The sequence below is a fragment of the Heliangelus exortis genome, chromosome 6, assembly GCF_036169615.1.
Source record: "Heliangelus exortis chromosome 6, bHelExo1.hap1, whole genome shotgun sequence".
NCBI lineage: Eukaryota > Metazoa > Chordata > Aves > Apodiformes > Trochilidae > Heliangelus > Heliangelus exortis.
Genome location: NC_092427.1, coordinates 34,749,928 through 34,765,208, shown reverse-complemented (window position 1 = coordinate 34,765,208; position 15,281 = coordinate 34,749,928). Strand labels below are relative to the sequence as shown.

Here is a 15,281-nt window from a genome sequence, read left to right as displayed (position 1 = left end):
ATTTAAATACTCAGTTTGCTTACATGATGTTTGGCAAGCCAAGAGTGTAGTTAAGTACAGTTTTCTTCACTTAAAAAATGGTGCAAACCCTCTGTACTTGAGATCTGTCCTTTCATGTAGATGTCTTTTTGCTTAGATGATTTTTCCATAATAAAACATTGAATATTTGCTAGACCATAACAGGAGGGGGAAGGGAAGTTTCATCAGTCCTTTTCAACTCTAAAACTCTATGTGAGCAGCTCAGGTCGAGCTGGATTTATTCTACCTGTATTATAACATTTGAGATCATTTGATGGTTGAGTATTTCATGCAAAAGTCTTCAGCTCTAGGTTGGATTTGCCCTTTACACATCAGATTTATTATTCAGATGGCTGAGGATCTCTCATTTATACAGCATCTTCTTTTGTAGTGTCCTGGATGAGGCACTTCCCCAAGGAATAATTTTATTTTACGTTGACTGAAAGCAGATTATTTCAGTAAATGGAAATATTCTGATTGGAGACTTTTGATTTTCTTTTTTTAATAATCTGATAATACAAAAATGTGACGGAAGGAAAAAACAAACAAACAAAAAAAAAAAACCCCAAACCAAACCAAAAAAAGGACAAGTAGAGTTTTAGACTTAGACTTCCAGGGATGAAAATGTATTTTAAAAGATCTGTTTCCCAAAGGTCAGAGATTTGGATCTTTTCAGAGCTATTCTCATCTGTAATAAAAATGAAACACTGGTACTACAAACTTTAATCAACTATGACAAAGAGATTTGCTATTTTTTTCCCCTGTCCCAGAAAAATTTGGGATTTTTAATACCAGATTTATTTTGGATTAATGATTTATGCCTCTACTCCTTCAACTAGAGTCATGCACATGAATTTACAACAAATATCTTGTCAGATGAGGCCTGCTCATCATTAAGGCTGTGACTTTTTGGTTTGTTTCTAGTTTGCTTCTCCTTAAAGCTCAACATCCTTAAAGTGGAACCATCAATCAGTAAAGAAACTTCAGGAAAAGCTGAAATAACCTTTATCAAACACAAAGTACCTGCTAACTTCTTGTGTGTGCCACTGTTTAAAAGAAACATTTTAAACAAATTAAAAGCAAATGTTTCACGTTTAAAAGCCTTGCTTTAACAATATGAAGGGCTTTTTTTTTTTTCTTTGAGAGTCATCAGGGAAAAACAAGCCCAAACAGTTTAATGTCAGCATTCAAGCAAATTATTTCATTCACTCCCTCTTTTTACTGCTCTGCTTATCTATTTGATGTGGTTTCTTTCCAAGTTTTATAACCTACTCCTTCCCTCAGGGCCCTCACATGGTGACTGAGGAGCTGCACTCCATCAGCTTTGAAACCCAAGTCTGCCTCTATGGATTGACTATCAATTTGGAAGTGAGTATTCCAGCCAGATTTTCCAGGGCAAGAATAAAAAGTGTTTTTTTTTCAGCAGTTTACATGAGATAAATGGTATGCAGCCAGATCTATCCCAGGTTTTGTCTTCAGCAATGACCAGAAGCAGACAGGAGATTTCCAGGATGTCTGGACAGAAAGTAGTATGCACAGATTTACATAATTTTTTTTTAACCCTTCTCTTCAGAAGCTCAAATACTGCCTCTCACTGTCATTCTGTTACTTTTTGCACTTTTAGTACATTTTTCTAAGCAAAGACTGTAGGATCCATTGAAGCCAGTGACAAAATCCAGCCACAAAACCCGTGTTGCCTGGCAGGCACATCCCTCCACCAAGCACTATAAATTTAAATATTAGAGAAAGTCTATGCTACTACCTCCAAGTCGTAGGCAAAGGACATCCCTGGGTGCCTAAAATGGACCTTTAGAAGCTCTTCTAGTGACAAGGACTGCCACAAATCACACAGTGAGCATCCATGGCTGTGCCTTCTGCCCAGGTCCAGCCAGCCCCAGTCCTGAATCCCCTCTGAGATGCCACTTCTGTGTTCAAATGCAAGTTTGCCATCAGTTACCAAGACCTCCATGAGCTAAAAAACAGTATTTTGAGGGGTGGGAGAACCAAAGAGAAAAGAAGAAAGAAAGCAAAGCACTAATACTTTCCTTAGCATTTATATTCTGTGCTCATTCTTTCTACCAGACCAGCTCTTTGCCTGTGGTGATGATTTCCAATGTCAGCCAACTCCCCAATGCATGGGCTTCTATCATTTGGTACAATCTATCAACCAATGATCCCCAGGTAAGTCCTTAATGTGTAAATATTGACTTCCTGCATGGTCACGTTGCTATTATTTGGTTACCAAACACATTCATTATAAAAAGGCTTTGTTTCCCTCTTAAACTTGCCAAAATTTTCTCACATACACTGCCACTGCCATTAATGTTGTTCACTGTATCTTTTGTTCTCTGCCCAGATATAAAACCATATGCACATTTTAGCCTTCCTTTTTGTAAGCTTTAGTTCTTAAACTAAGGAAACATGATAGCCCCTCTCCACAGCTTTTCTAGTTTGAATTTTTTTTTTTAGATGTAGTTGACCAAAACTGTACATGGTAAAATAATTCTACTTGTACAATTCAGAAGTGTCAAAATAGTTGTAAAGGTGGATCTGGAAAATATCAAAGTGCTGCTTTCCCTCAGCCATTTATAGGAGGTGGTGCTTTCCATGGAGAAGATCCTAAGTGTCAAGTAGCATCTGCAAGTGGCTCTAACCATGAGCAAAAGTAGAATCATCCTTTCTCAGGCTCCTGCTGGCTCAGCAGGTATTTTAGATTTAGTCTCTGCTACTGCATTTGCAGGCTGTTGATATCTCTCAGGCTTTCAGTGGAGATTTAGTGGTAGTTACACAGATGACTGGAGGAAAAAAAGGTGAGATATTTTACCACAGTGAGCCTAAGAATGATGGCAGAGTCCATCCAGACTGCTGGGTCTTCATTCTCACTTGGTGATACTTCAAAGAGTTTTCTGGATGTTTATTACGTGTACAGTCCAGAAAACAAATGAAAAAAATAAGATGAGCCCAACCATTCAACAGTTCATCTCTACACAAGAGATGGTGATGGTTTGGGCTTTCCATGCACCAAATATTATTGTGAGATCATCTACATTTACTGGATAAGTTCTAAGAATATTTTCCCTGCCTTAATACACAGTATGATCAGAAGCACAGGAAGTTATTTCACCATTCAAGGTGCAAACACAGACTCTTGCTCTCTCTAGGAGTTCTGCCCTCCTCCTACAGCTCTGCACAGGGACCCAAATGGACTTTTCTGGGTGGCTGCAGTTGGAAGCACTTACTTACCCCAATGTATCCCCAACACACACACCTCAGAATCACACAGAATCATCTGGGTAGGAAGGGACCTCAGAGATCATCAAGTCCAACCCTTGATCCACTCCCACTGCAGTTCCCAGCCCATGGCACTGAGTGCCACATCCAGGCTCTTTTGAAATATCTCCAGGGATGGAGAATCCACCCCTTCCCTGGGCAGCCCATTCCAATGGCTGATCACCCTCTCCAGAAAGAAATTCTTTCTAATGTCCAACCTAAACCTCCCCTGGCACAACTTGAGACCTCTTGTGCCCTCCTGTCTTGCTGAGAGTTGCCTGGGAAAAGAGCCCAACCCCCCCCTGGCTCCAACCTCCTTTCAGGGAGTTGGAGAGAGTGATGAGGTCTCCCCTGAGCCTCCTCTTCTCCAGCCTCAACACCCCCAGCTCCCTCAGCCCTTCCTCACAGGACTTGTGCTGGATCCCTTCCCAGCCTCCTTGCTCTTCTCTGGACCTGCTCCAGCACCTCAATCTCCTTCCTGAGCTGAGGGGCCCAGAACTGGACACAGGACTCAAGCTGTGGCCTCCCCAGGGCTGAGCACAGGGGCAGAATCCCTTCCCTGGACCTGCTGGCCACGCTGTTCCTGAGCCAGCCCAGGATGCCATTGGCCTTCTTGGCCACCTGGGCACACTGCTGGCTCCTCTTCAGCTTCCTGGCAATCCAGACTCCCAGGTCCCTTTCTGCCACTCTGTGCCCAGCCTGGAGCTCCCCATGGGGTTGTTGTGTTGAACCTCATCCCCTTGGGATCAGCCCAACTCTCCAGTCTGTCCAGGTCCCTCTGCAGAGCCCTCCTGCCTTCCAGCTGATCCACACTTCCTCCCAGCTTAGTGTCCTGTGTGAATTTGCTAATGATGGACTCAATCCCCTCATCTAAATCATCAATAAAGATATTAAACAGAACTGGGCCCAGCACTGATCCCTGGGGGACACCAATTGGATCAGCACCATTCAGCACCACTCTCTGGTGGCCTCCAGCAGTTCCTAACCCAGCACAGAGTGCTCCTGGCTGAGCCCTGGGCTGACAGCTTTCCCAGGAGATGGTGTAAAAGGTTTTGCTGAAGTCCAGGTTGACTCCATCCACAGCCTTCCCCTCATCCCCTGGGTGGGTCACCTGGTGATTAAAGGAGCTCAGGTTGGGCAAACAGGACCTGGGTCCTCCTTTCATCCCTTTTTGTGGACTTCTGGGTTCCGCTGAAGTATTTGCAGCCTTCTTTTAGAGCTTTTAGTGTATTTTATGATTGCAAACTGTCTAAACAAAACACTAATTCTGTTGCAGAATTTGTCTTTCTTCAACAATCCCCCTTCTGCCACTTTAAGTCAGCTGTTAGAAGTACTCAGCTGGCAATTTTCATCATATGTTGGCCGTGGTCTCAATTCTGAGCAGCTCAGCATGCTGGCAGAGAAACTTATGGGTAAGATTGTAGAAATATACAGATTTTACATGCCTTTGGGCTCCTATATTTGACAGCCACAAGTAATGACTTTAAGCATGACCTTCCCTACCAGAGCTGACTTTAAAAATGCCACACTGACTTTTTTTTCTTTGTTTTTTTCTCTAAAGAATTGCACATGTCAGCTCATTCTCACAAAGTGATTCAACTTCTGAACTTTCAGGTTGCTAAACTGAAAAAAAGGAGGGCATCAGTCACACTGAACTGTGATGTTATCTTGTTTCCTTAGCAAGTAATGATCTCCTGCCTCTGAAATCAAAAGGAAGTGTTTTTGCTTTTGGGGTTTGTCTCATTTTAAGTGCTGCTCCTTGTGGGTCTGGTAGTTTGGGCACCCATCCCTGACAGGTGACAGCAGAGCCAAGAGGCCCTGGAACGTGCATGGGATGGACTATTGAACACTGTGGTCCCCAGAAAGGAGAGACCTTAGGGAGACCTGGCAGAAAAAAAAGTATTTTCTGTTGCTGGAGAAGCAAGAATTAAAAAATATATTGTGAGCTGTAAGAAGCTCTGAGCTGTAGGTAATGATACCTCCACTGCCAGGCAAGAAAAAAAAAATCTGTCACAGACTGGGGGCAATTTTTAATTCTATTGCTTCCTAAAGCTGGGAAGCAAGGACTGGTGTCTCTGGATAAGTCACTTTTTTTGGTGGTTTCTTAGAGATTTCTTGCTTGCTGGAGGTAGCAGAGTGGAAAGGTGCCATTGTAATCAGCAAGAATAATAAATTGTCTTAAATAAATTGTCTTAAAATATGGAAGCTCAAGATAGAAGTAACACTGAAGGAAGAACTGAAACTGAACAGAAAAAAACTTGATGGAAATTTGGGAATATTTCCCTAAACAGCTGCTTCAAAAACACACAGAAAAACTGATCTACAGCCCTTTAGCTTGCCCCTCTCAACCCCTCCCCATGTCTGGATATCCTGTACTCCCCCAACTACATAGATGGCAAACTGTAACAATTTCAAAATTTCAGAAAAATAGACTGGTTTTGTGGGTTTGTTGGGTTTGAGTGTTCTGGGTTTTGTTCCATTTTGTGTTTTCTCTCTCAGGACAACAAGTCAGCTACAATGATTACCAACTATCCTGGGCAAAGTTCTGCAAGGTATGGTTGCAAAAGTAAAACTAGACTTTTCTTTCTCTTAATACCAGCATGAGGGCCTAAACCTGTGTCTCTCTGATGCTACTGATAAGATTCCCACTTGTCATCTATGGGACTTGTAGCCCAGCACAATATTTGTTGTAAAAATTTAAATAGGAATTTCAGATTTCCACAAGTTGAAAGCTTGGGCTAAGAGCTCTACTCAGTTATGTTGCTACAGAGATCAGAAACTGTCTTGATAGTTACAGATTTCTGTAAATGATCAATAAATTGTGCTATCAAAGAACACATTTTCCATAAAGCATACTGTACATTTTTTCATACCCTCAGTTGTGACCTAAATTTCAAGCCAATCAATATATTCAGCAACTTTGATGAAGAACAGAGAAGTTCTTGAGAAAAGTCTGAGCCCATTTTACTTGTATTAACTACACCATTTAAACACAAACAACCTTGCAAGAAAGTTGAGTTTTCTCATCACCATTTCTCTCAAAACATAATCTCATAACCAGGAAAAAAAAATAAATGAAATTGTTTGTTTGTTTTCTTGAAAAATGAGGTATTTCCAAAGCTTAAAAATCAATGGATTTTGTTAGGCTGAGAGACTTGTACTCAAAGCAGCAGTTCAAATTTGTCATTCTCATTTCAACAACCAAGATTATTCTCAAGAAACAGATAACTAAATCACATGGATGTTGGGAACACACAATTCTCTTCTTGGGTGTGTTTTGTGTATTGTATTGTTTGGCTTTTTTTTTTTTTTTTTTTTTTTAACCATCAGGAACATTTGCCTGGGAAGTCTTTTACCTTTTGGGTTTGGCTGGAAGCCATCCTGGACTTAATTAAAAAACACATTCTGCCTCTCTGGATTGATGGGTGAGCAATGAGGAAACAGCTTTTTACTGATCCCTCTCTGCTTTGTCTTTTTTCTTTGTTTATCTCTGCTTCAGCTATGCAGAAGAAAATTTCCAAGCTACCCAATACTTCTGTTTCCCTCTTTCTGTGTATAAGTTTTTGAATTTTTTTTAAACCAGAACACCTTTGAATATTAAAAAATGCAGGTTTTGATCTGTTTATCAGTTCTGTCATTATACAGTCAAGCATTGTGAAAAACTTTGAGCTCTAATACTGTACTCCACATGCAACTCACATCAGCTTTTATCATAGTTCAAGATCTTATAAAGCTTTTGTACCCAGGCTTTGAACACCCATATAAAGTTTGCCTAGATGCTTTGCACAGGTTGAATTCTGTATTTTTTTTCCCCAAAAGCAAACCTGTGGTTTTCTGTTACACTCCAGGTACATAATGGGATTTGTAAGCAAGGAGAAAGAACGAATCTTGCTCAGAGACAAAACACCAGGAACATTTTTATTAAGGTTTAGTGAAAGCAATCTGGGTGGAATTACCTTTACGTGGGTGGATCAGTTAGAAAATGGTAAGTGTCATTTTAAAAAAAATAACAAGCCTCAAAACTCTGTAAAAATACAGGAGCCACTTCCTTTGGTTTAGGAGCCACATGTATCCTCTCTTAGTATGGTTTTGGGCAAGATGTAAGAATTCTATTAACTGAAACACAAACCAAAACTCTGAAAGCTTACCCCTTGGTTCTTTATATTAATTATATAACTCCATTAGGAGGAATACCTGCTTACTGCAGGCTTGAAATTTGTTTCCAGATGTGCAGAAAGTAGGAATTGAAAGATATTAACTTTGGGATGAAAAGGTAAAACCTATCCAAGCGTAAACTGCAAAAGAAAGGTGAAAATATGTTCCAATTATGGATGCTGCTCTACTAGTACTGTGTTTTTCCAGGAGATGTAACCTTTCATTCAGTGGAACCCTACAACAAAGGTCGTTTATCTGCACTGCCTTTTGCTGACATCCTGCGTGATTACAAAGTTATTATGGCAGATAATGTTCCTGAAAACCCCCTGAAGTATCTGTATCCAGACATTCCCAAAGATAAGGCCTTTGGCAAACACTACAGCTGTCAGCCCAATGAAGGTCAGGCTCTGTTTGGATTTACCCTTTCTGCAAAGTCCAGAGGGTGGGCATCAGAGGGGGGGGGTGGGAATAGATTAAGGTGCCTTCTTTAATAGGCAGTATTTAAAAGAAAGAGATCTTAGGGCAGAAAGACTCAAAAAAAAAAAAAAAAAAAAAAACAGGATTTTTTTTTTTCCCCTGACACGTTGCAAAATTCTGTGCATAAGCACTCAAAGAAGATGAAACTGAAAAGTCATCCTGCTTACCAGCTTCTTCATTATGGGATGCACAACTAAGCATCCTGCCTCTTTAGTTTCAAGCTGAAAGCTCTATCTGAACAGCTAGAGCTCCACACAAGCATTCACAAAACTAAAATTTGGAAGCTCAGAAGGACCAAGCTTGTAGACTTCATGTAATTTGAAGCCCTGATGAAGCCTCTTTCAACACTTACTGTATTATTTTCTGAGATGATTCATATCAAGGGATCACAGCCAATTATGTAAGACCTGAACTCAAAGATTATGTCAGGTATTCCCCTCATTTTTATGGCTGCTTGTCTAAACATAAGTAAGGAGATTTATTGCTTCATATATTATGGTCTGCAGCACCTAAAGCAGATAGTAAATTTCAAATAAAGTTACTGGGTATGATTTAATTTCTAATATTTTTTTTTTTAGTCTCAAAGCCCTCAGATGGAGGAGTCAAGGGTTATGTGCCCTCTGTATTTATCCCTGTCTCCAAAATGTAAGTATGCTTACAGCTATATTACACCTCAAAAGTGATTTTTATCAAATTTATGTATTGCTTCCAAGTTTTCCATGTCTCCCTTCCCTTATTCAAAAAGTTTGGAATAGCAACAACACTTGGCATGGTTTTGACCAAAGACTACAAGAAAAGGAAGCAAAGAACTGCACTTCTACAGTTCTTCTCCTATCCATGTGGCAAAAATATTTGTTAAAATTGAGCGCAGACTTTGCAGTACTCTGCTCTACTCACCTTTCACTGTCTCCTTTTTCTCTCCAGAGGCTGACAGTACTTTAGGATTTATCCTCTCTTCCCTTGGCCTTCTCTTTTACATTTTTCAAGGTATACCAGGTTGCTGGCATGTGCCTACATGGCCACCAGCAGCCCCAAGCACAGATTTAAGAGGCATTCAGCATATTCCACTGCTATGCATCAAGTTGGAGAGACTTAGGTCACTTTTAAAGATGATTTTTCTGTTTTGTTTTTTGTCTGTTTGTTTGTTTTTTAAGCTTAAATGATTCTACAGATCCACATTCTCCATCAGATCTCCTTCCAATGTCTCCAAGTGTTTATGCAGTGCTGAGAGAACACCTGAGTCCCACAGTGATCGAAACCGCCGTACGTTGCAAACCTTCCACTCACAAGTTAATAATAAGCAAATGGGACACATGGGACACAGATGCTGGTTATAAAAGGGCTGCTTATATAATTAGGGAAAAGTTAGAGCTCTTTCATAACTTGCCATGCCACATTCTGCCATGAAAGTTCAGATATTTCCTAGTCTGAACAGGACAGGATGCTGCAAGTACACTTGAAAGGCAGCACCTTTGTGAAATCGTCTGACGTGCTGGCCAGTGAACTGTGAATTTCATTACTGAAAGATCACAGACATCTTGCACAAACAAAGCTTTTGCACTGGCAAACGTGTATTGATTACACTAATTGTGTAGACAGCACAAAGGACTTGAATTGCTCAGGGAACCTGCACAAAGAACACAAAAAATTCAGATTCTGCAAACTCGCACGACTTTTCTGTGCTGCAAGTTCCTACACAGGGCATGGAAGTGAGAAATTAGAAGTCAGTGAAAACATTTTTAACAAATAAAATATTTACTAAGTATATGGAAAGGTTGGGAAAATACTGTCCCATTAGAAGTATTTTCCTCTTGTAAAAGACAGTGTGTTCTGGCTTAGATTACTTGCAGCACTGATGTATGCCCACTGGTAATTTGTCCAGCAGACTTTTGTCAGGAAACACAGCAGTGGTTGGGCTTTAACAGCTTTAAACAAATCCTCCTTTTTGATGCTAACTCTTAGTTTTCTCTATGACCAATGATTTATGGTCTTAAAATGGTTATGTATTTAAAAGCCTGTCAACTCCCCTTCTCTGTAAATACCCCTCCTCACTCACAAACAGAGCAAAACCAAACGAGGATCCTGGTTGTTTAGCACAGCTAAATTTCATATACAAATAAAGGAGTTAATATTTACCAAGCTGCAGATCTGTTCAAGAGCAAAATAACTTTGCTTCTTCACCTTTTTCTCATAGCACTGGCAAACCAGTGCTTCAGTGTGAAATCCTTAGCCTGAAAACTCTGCATTAAAACCTGCCACATCCAGTCTGAGACATCCACTCCTCTCTTGCTTAGTTTATACATAAAAAAAACCACTTCTGACCTTCTAAACTGCATTTGTTTAGAACTAAAAATGCATTAGCAGTTCCCAAAGTTTTGGCAGGAACAAGAACATTTGGCTTCATTTTTGTTTATCATCAGGCTCCAAAAGGTTTTGGTTTCTTTAGCATCCACAGCAATTCTCAAACCAGATCTGTCCAGAGCTTCCAAGCCAGCTGTGACTATCACCATCTTTTGGGGTCACTGCCCTACAAAAATAATTTGTTCAGTGATGAATTGGAAGAGTCAAATAAAATCATGCTTTTAAGTTTTTAAGGCTGCTTGAGAAGTGGTTGAGTGCTGCTAGATCATAGGTGGATTTCTGGAGGTTCTTGATAGAAATGTTTTCAAGTTCTGTTAGAAATCAGGGGAGAAAATACTTTGGGAAGATTTTTTTATTTCCTTCATTTTTCCACTATATTTAAATTGCTAAATGGAAATGAGAAAAAGACAGAAGCTTTTTTTTTTTCCTTTACATCCCAAATTGTCAGCATATAATCTGCTATGAGGAAGAACCTGCAAATTTCACTAGCAGACAGTCTGCATTATTACAGCAACACTTTTCCTCTATGAGATGCCAAGAAAAATACACAATGGGAGATATGGAGGACAAGAGTGAAACCTGCAGCAGGACAAACTCAAACTTATATCTTAGATATATTTTCTGCAGTCTTGAATTCCCTTGTTTCTCCCTCCAGATTCTCCTGTGCATCAGGAGAAGAGTAAGAAGCCCACTATACTTATCTATAGGTTGCAAAAACCACAAGAGTTGAGAAAAGAACTAGAGAAAAAAAGAACTAGAGAAAAAAAAAAGAAAAGATTTTATCTGCAGGTATTTCTGAATAAAGAACAGTAACAGCCCTGACATTAATCTTTTCTTTCTTTTCTTCCAGCTGAGTTCTCCTTACTCAACTGACTGAAGCTCATATATTGAAAAAATTAGTAAATGTGTGAACCCTGGAGTGGCTAAAGATGCAGTAAACTGGTTTTGCCATCTTTGGAAATCACCAGTTCATAGAATCCTAGAACTGGCTGGGTTGGAAGGGACCTCAGAGCTCATCAAGTCCAACCCTTGATCCACTCCCGCTGCAGTTCCCAGCCCATGGCACTGAGTGCCACATCCAGGCTCTTTTGAAATATCTCCAGGGATGGAGAATCCACCCCTTCCCTGGGCAGCCCATTCCAGTGTCTGATCACCCTCTCCAGAAAGAAATTCTTTCTAATGTCCAACCTAAACCTCCCCTGGCACAACTTGAGACCTCTTGTGCCCTCTTGTCTTGCTGAGAGTTGCCTGGGAAAAGAGCCCAACCCCCCCCTGGCTCCAACCTCCTTTCAGGGAGTTGGAGAGAGTGATGAGGTCTCCCCTGAGCCTCCTCTTCTCCAGCCTCAACACCCCCAGCTCCCTCAGCCCTTCCTCACAGCACTTGTGCTGGATCCCTTCCCAGCCTCCTTGCTCTTCTCTGGACCTGCTCCAGCACCTCAATCTCCTTCCTGAGCTGAGGGGCCCAGAACTGGACACAGGACTCAAGCTGTGGCCTCCCCAGGGCTGAGCACAGGGGCAGAATCCCTTCCCTGGACCTGCTGGCCACGCTGTTCCTGAGCCAGCCCAGGATGCCATTGGCCTTCTTGGCTACCTGGGCACACTGCTGGCTCCTGTTCAGCTTCCTGGCAATCCAGACTCCCAGCTCCCTTTCTGCCACTCTGTGCCCAGCCTGGAGCTCCCCATGGGGTTGTTGTGTTGAACCTCATCCCGTTGGGATCAGCCCAACTCTCCGGTCTGTCCAGGTCCCTCTGCAGAGCCCTCCTGCCTTCCAGCTGATCCACACTCCCCCCAGCTTAGTGTTATCTGCAGATTTGCTGATGGTGGACTCAATCCCTTCAGTTCTTGGAAACCAGTCTGATGCTCCTCTTCAGCCTCTCAACTCAGTACCATGTAAATGGGGAATCTTCTCCTTCGGGGTTACAAAGCCTCCTGCAAGTCAGAGTTGGGTCCTCACTGATAAAAGGCCAAATCCTTTCTGGCTCAGAAGTTGACTTCAGTGAGGTCCGAGCAGGGATAAATTTTACTCACAAAATTAACATCCACAGAACTGCTGTAATGTAAAGAGTTTAACAAGATGTTTTTCTTCTGAGAACAGCATGTGAAGATAACTAAATCCATGAATGTGCTTGGGGAAATTTTAGGATTCATTAGGTTAAATGTTTCTATTTAATCATCATCTTTCATACTGCTGGTTTAGCTTCTATTTTAAAGCCAAGATTCTCATTCCTCTGAGTTCAAGAATCCCACAGGGGTTGTTAGTTTTCCAGATGAATGACCTTCAACATAGATGTTTGTCTGCCACCAGAAGATGTGGGAGAAAGACAGGCAAGGCTGGAAAGGGAATTCCAGAAAAGAAATGGACACAAAACCCAGGGTACCAAAAAGGCTGTTTCTGTTTTGCCACTGGGAGGGTTAGGAAAGAACTTGCCCCTCTCACACAACAGTTGCAGAAGTAAAGCTCTTTGTGTATGAAGCACTTGGAAACTACAGCAAGTTGTATCAGAAATTCTACAAAGAAAAATCCTGATGATGCAAAAGTTGAGAAAGTATCTGATAAATCCAGACTGAGAAGAACAGAATAGTTACTGAAGAGTTGCAGCATTTGCTGATCACTGGGCCATTTGTGCTACATAACAGGATATTGTATGCCAGACAGAGACATTTAATAAGCAGAATAACTAGTTTTATATGTAATAAATTGCCTTTTAAAAATATTTGACCTTTTTTTTTTATTTTCAGGCACTGTTTAGTGTTGGGTTTGGGTCATTTGGTTTTGCTGTTGCTTCCCCTTCTCCTCCCCCACAAATTATCCTCAAGATTAATTTTTTAATAGAATAAACAAGTAACTCCAAGCCCACTGCATTTCATGTATATGCAGGCTTGTTGAAGACCTAATTCTTGTGTGCAGAATATAGGGTAAAAGCACACAAAGGGCCTAAAATACATCTGAACACTTGAGTATCTGCACCTTATACTCAAATATGTATAAATTGTACAGTTGGGTTGAAAACAACCTCCTTGAACCAGCAAGACCTGGATTTTACTTTCATTTCTCCATTTTTACTCACTCCCTTCCCCCTTACCATTGATGGGAGTTGAAAGTAAGTAAATGGAAAGAAAGAATTAGATACTCCTGTGGTGCAGGGGAGTGGATTTTAAATGAACAAACACCTCTCTGTTCATTAACCTGAGTGACACAAAGCAACTCAGCAGAGGTCGAGTTGTTTTCTCTCAGAAAGCATCACAAATAAATCTCCAGAACAACAAGAGCCATGGTTTGGTAACATCTGTAATTTATATAAGGAATGAATAAAACCAGATTTGGGCTGAAAGCTGGATTCCTGAACTTTTCTATGGCGTTTTTTTCAAGATACAATGATAGTCTTGGGGGTTTTTTTGGTTTGTTTTTTTGTTGAGCTCAAGTCTGAACTCCATGCAGTTACACAGAGTTCTAGAGCAGCAAAGGTAACTTCAATAGCATCAGCTCCTGCATTTTCATTCTAATCAGTTCTCAACTTTTAATACAATCACTGTGGGGTGCACCCTATGCTTTTGACCACTACACCTCATGAGAAATCCTGGGAAAGAAGGTCCAGACACAGCATGCAACTCAATTTTCCCTCTTTTCCTCCCTGTGAGATACAACTCTTCAAGATTCTCAAGCTTTGGCTTGAACCCAGTAAATTTTGTTACTCAATAGCATTTCAGCTTCAGCTGTTGTTTCAAAACAGATCCTGCAAGATAGAGGTTTAATATTTAATTAAAAGGCATACGAGTTCAGTTTGCTGCTTTAAAGGAACATTAAAGTAATTTTCTGTGAGATAAGTGTATACAGCCCAAGGCTCCTTCCATAAAAAAGTGAGAACTTTGTCCCTATACCCCTGTCAGCAAAAACAGGATTCTCAGGTAAAATGATAGGGACAGGGGGCAGAGAGTAAAAAATATGTTCAATGGGATGCCAAAGGAAAAAAAACCAAAACATCTGCTTTTATGTATTTTTATTAATGGTGCTTTCACTGCATTTTTCAGCAGTAAAGTCAAAACTAATGGGGGGGGGGGGGGGGGGGGAGGAATCATATTATTTTTCTGTGCTTTTAGTCTTGCCACATCACCAGAATGAGCTAAGTAAATGTAAAACCTGAAAAACTGTCATCTACTGTAGCATTTATTTATAACCATATTTATATCCACTATTCAGCAGCATTTCATGCCACCAAGTTTACCAAACAAACCTTCTATGTACTTGTTTTTTCCACCGACCAAGAATTTTTTTATGAAACACTAAGCCACCTGCAATCTATAAATATTCTTTAAGCTTCCATAACCTTGATGGAATGGGTACAGTTGAGAAAATAACAATTGTGTGTGTACAACTCTTTAAGGTATTTGCATGCCTTTTTTCCACCTATGCAACTCGGGCAGACTTGTCAGACTTTTATACCCCTGCTATTGCTTTCCAGAGCTGTGTCTGCACCAGCTGTGAATTCCATAGAATAGTCTGGGTTGGAAGGGACCTTACAGATGATCTGGTACCAGTGGTCCTGCCATGGACAGGACACATCCCACCAGACCAGGTTGCTCCAAGCCCCATCCACCCTGGGCTGAGACACTGCCAGGGATGGGGCAGCCACAGCTGCTCTGTGTCAAATTGTATCACAGTAAAGAATTTTTTCTTAATATCTAAACTAAACCTCCCTTTTTCCGGTTTAAAGCCATTTCCTCTCATCCTATCACTCCATGCCTTTGTAAAAAGCCCCTTCCCAGCTTTCCTGGAGCCCCTTCAGGTACTGGAAAGCTTTTATGAGGTCTCCCTGGCTGAACAACTCCAGCAGATTTCACTCAGGGGAGTTGAAAACCGGCAGAAATTTCTTCCTCCGAGGAAGTTCTGAGAGAAGCTGAACATGAGCCAGCAGTGTGCCCAGGTGGCCAAGAAGGCCAATGGCATCCTGGGCTGGCTCAGGAACAGCGTGGCCAGCAGGTCCAGGGAAGGGATTCTGCCC

General features: G+C 41.1%; 1 protein-coding gene across 1 annotated transcript in view; it reads left to right on the top strand.

Annotated features, from left to right (window-relative positions):
* Positions 1-11,255, top strand: part of STAT4 (signal transducer and activator of transcription 4) — a 46,546-nt gene extending 35,291 nt beyond the window's left edge. The window contains exons 15-24 of the mRNA XM_071747830.1: positions 1,303-1,386; positions 2,101-2,199; positions 4,565-4,700; positions 5,788-5,840; positions 6,619-6,713; positions 7,137-7,273; positions 7,651-7,842; positions 8,499-8,565; positions 9,075-9,183; positions 11,132-11,255. Of these exons, the coding sequence (XP_071603931.1) occupies positions 1,303-1,386; positions 2,101-2,199; positions 4,565-4,700; positions 5,788-5,840; positions 6,619-6,713; positions 7,137-7,273; positions 7,651-7,842; positions 8,499-8,565; positions 9,075-9,183; positions 11,132-11,158 (999 nt within the window). The 3' untranslated portion in view covers positions 11,159-11,255. The remainder of the gene's footprint in view (positions 1-1,302; positions 1,387-2,100; positions 2,200-4,564; positions 4,701-5,787; positions 5,841-6,618; positions 6,714-7,136; positions 7,274-7,650; positions 7,843-8,498; positions 8,566-9,074; positions 9,184-11,131) is intronic.
* Positions 11,256-15,281: the final 4,026 nt, after the last annotated feature.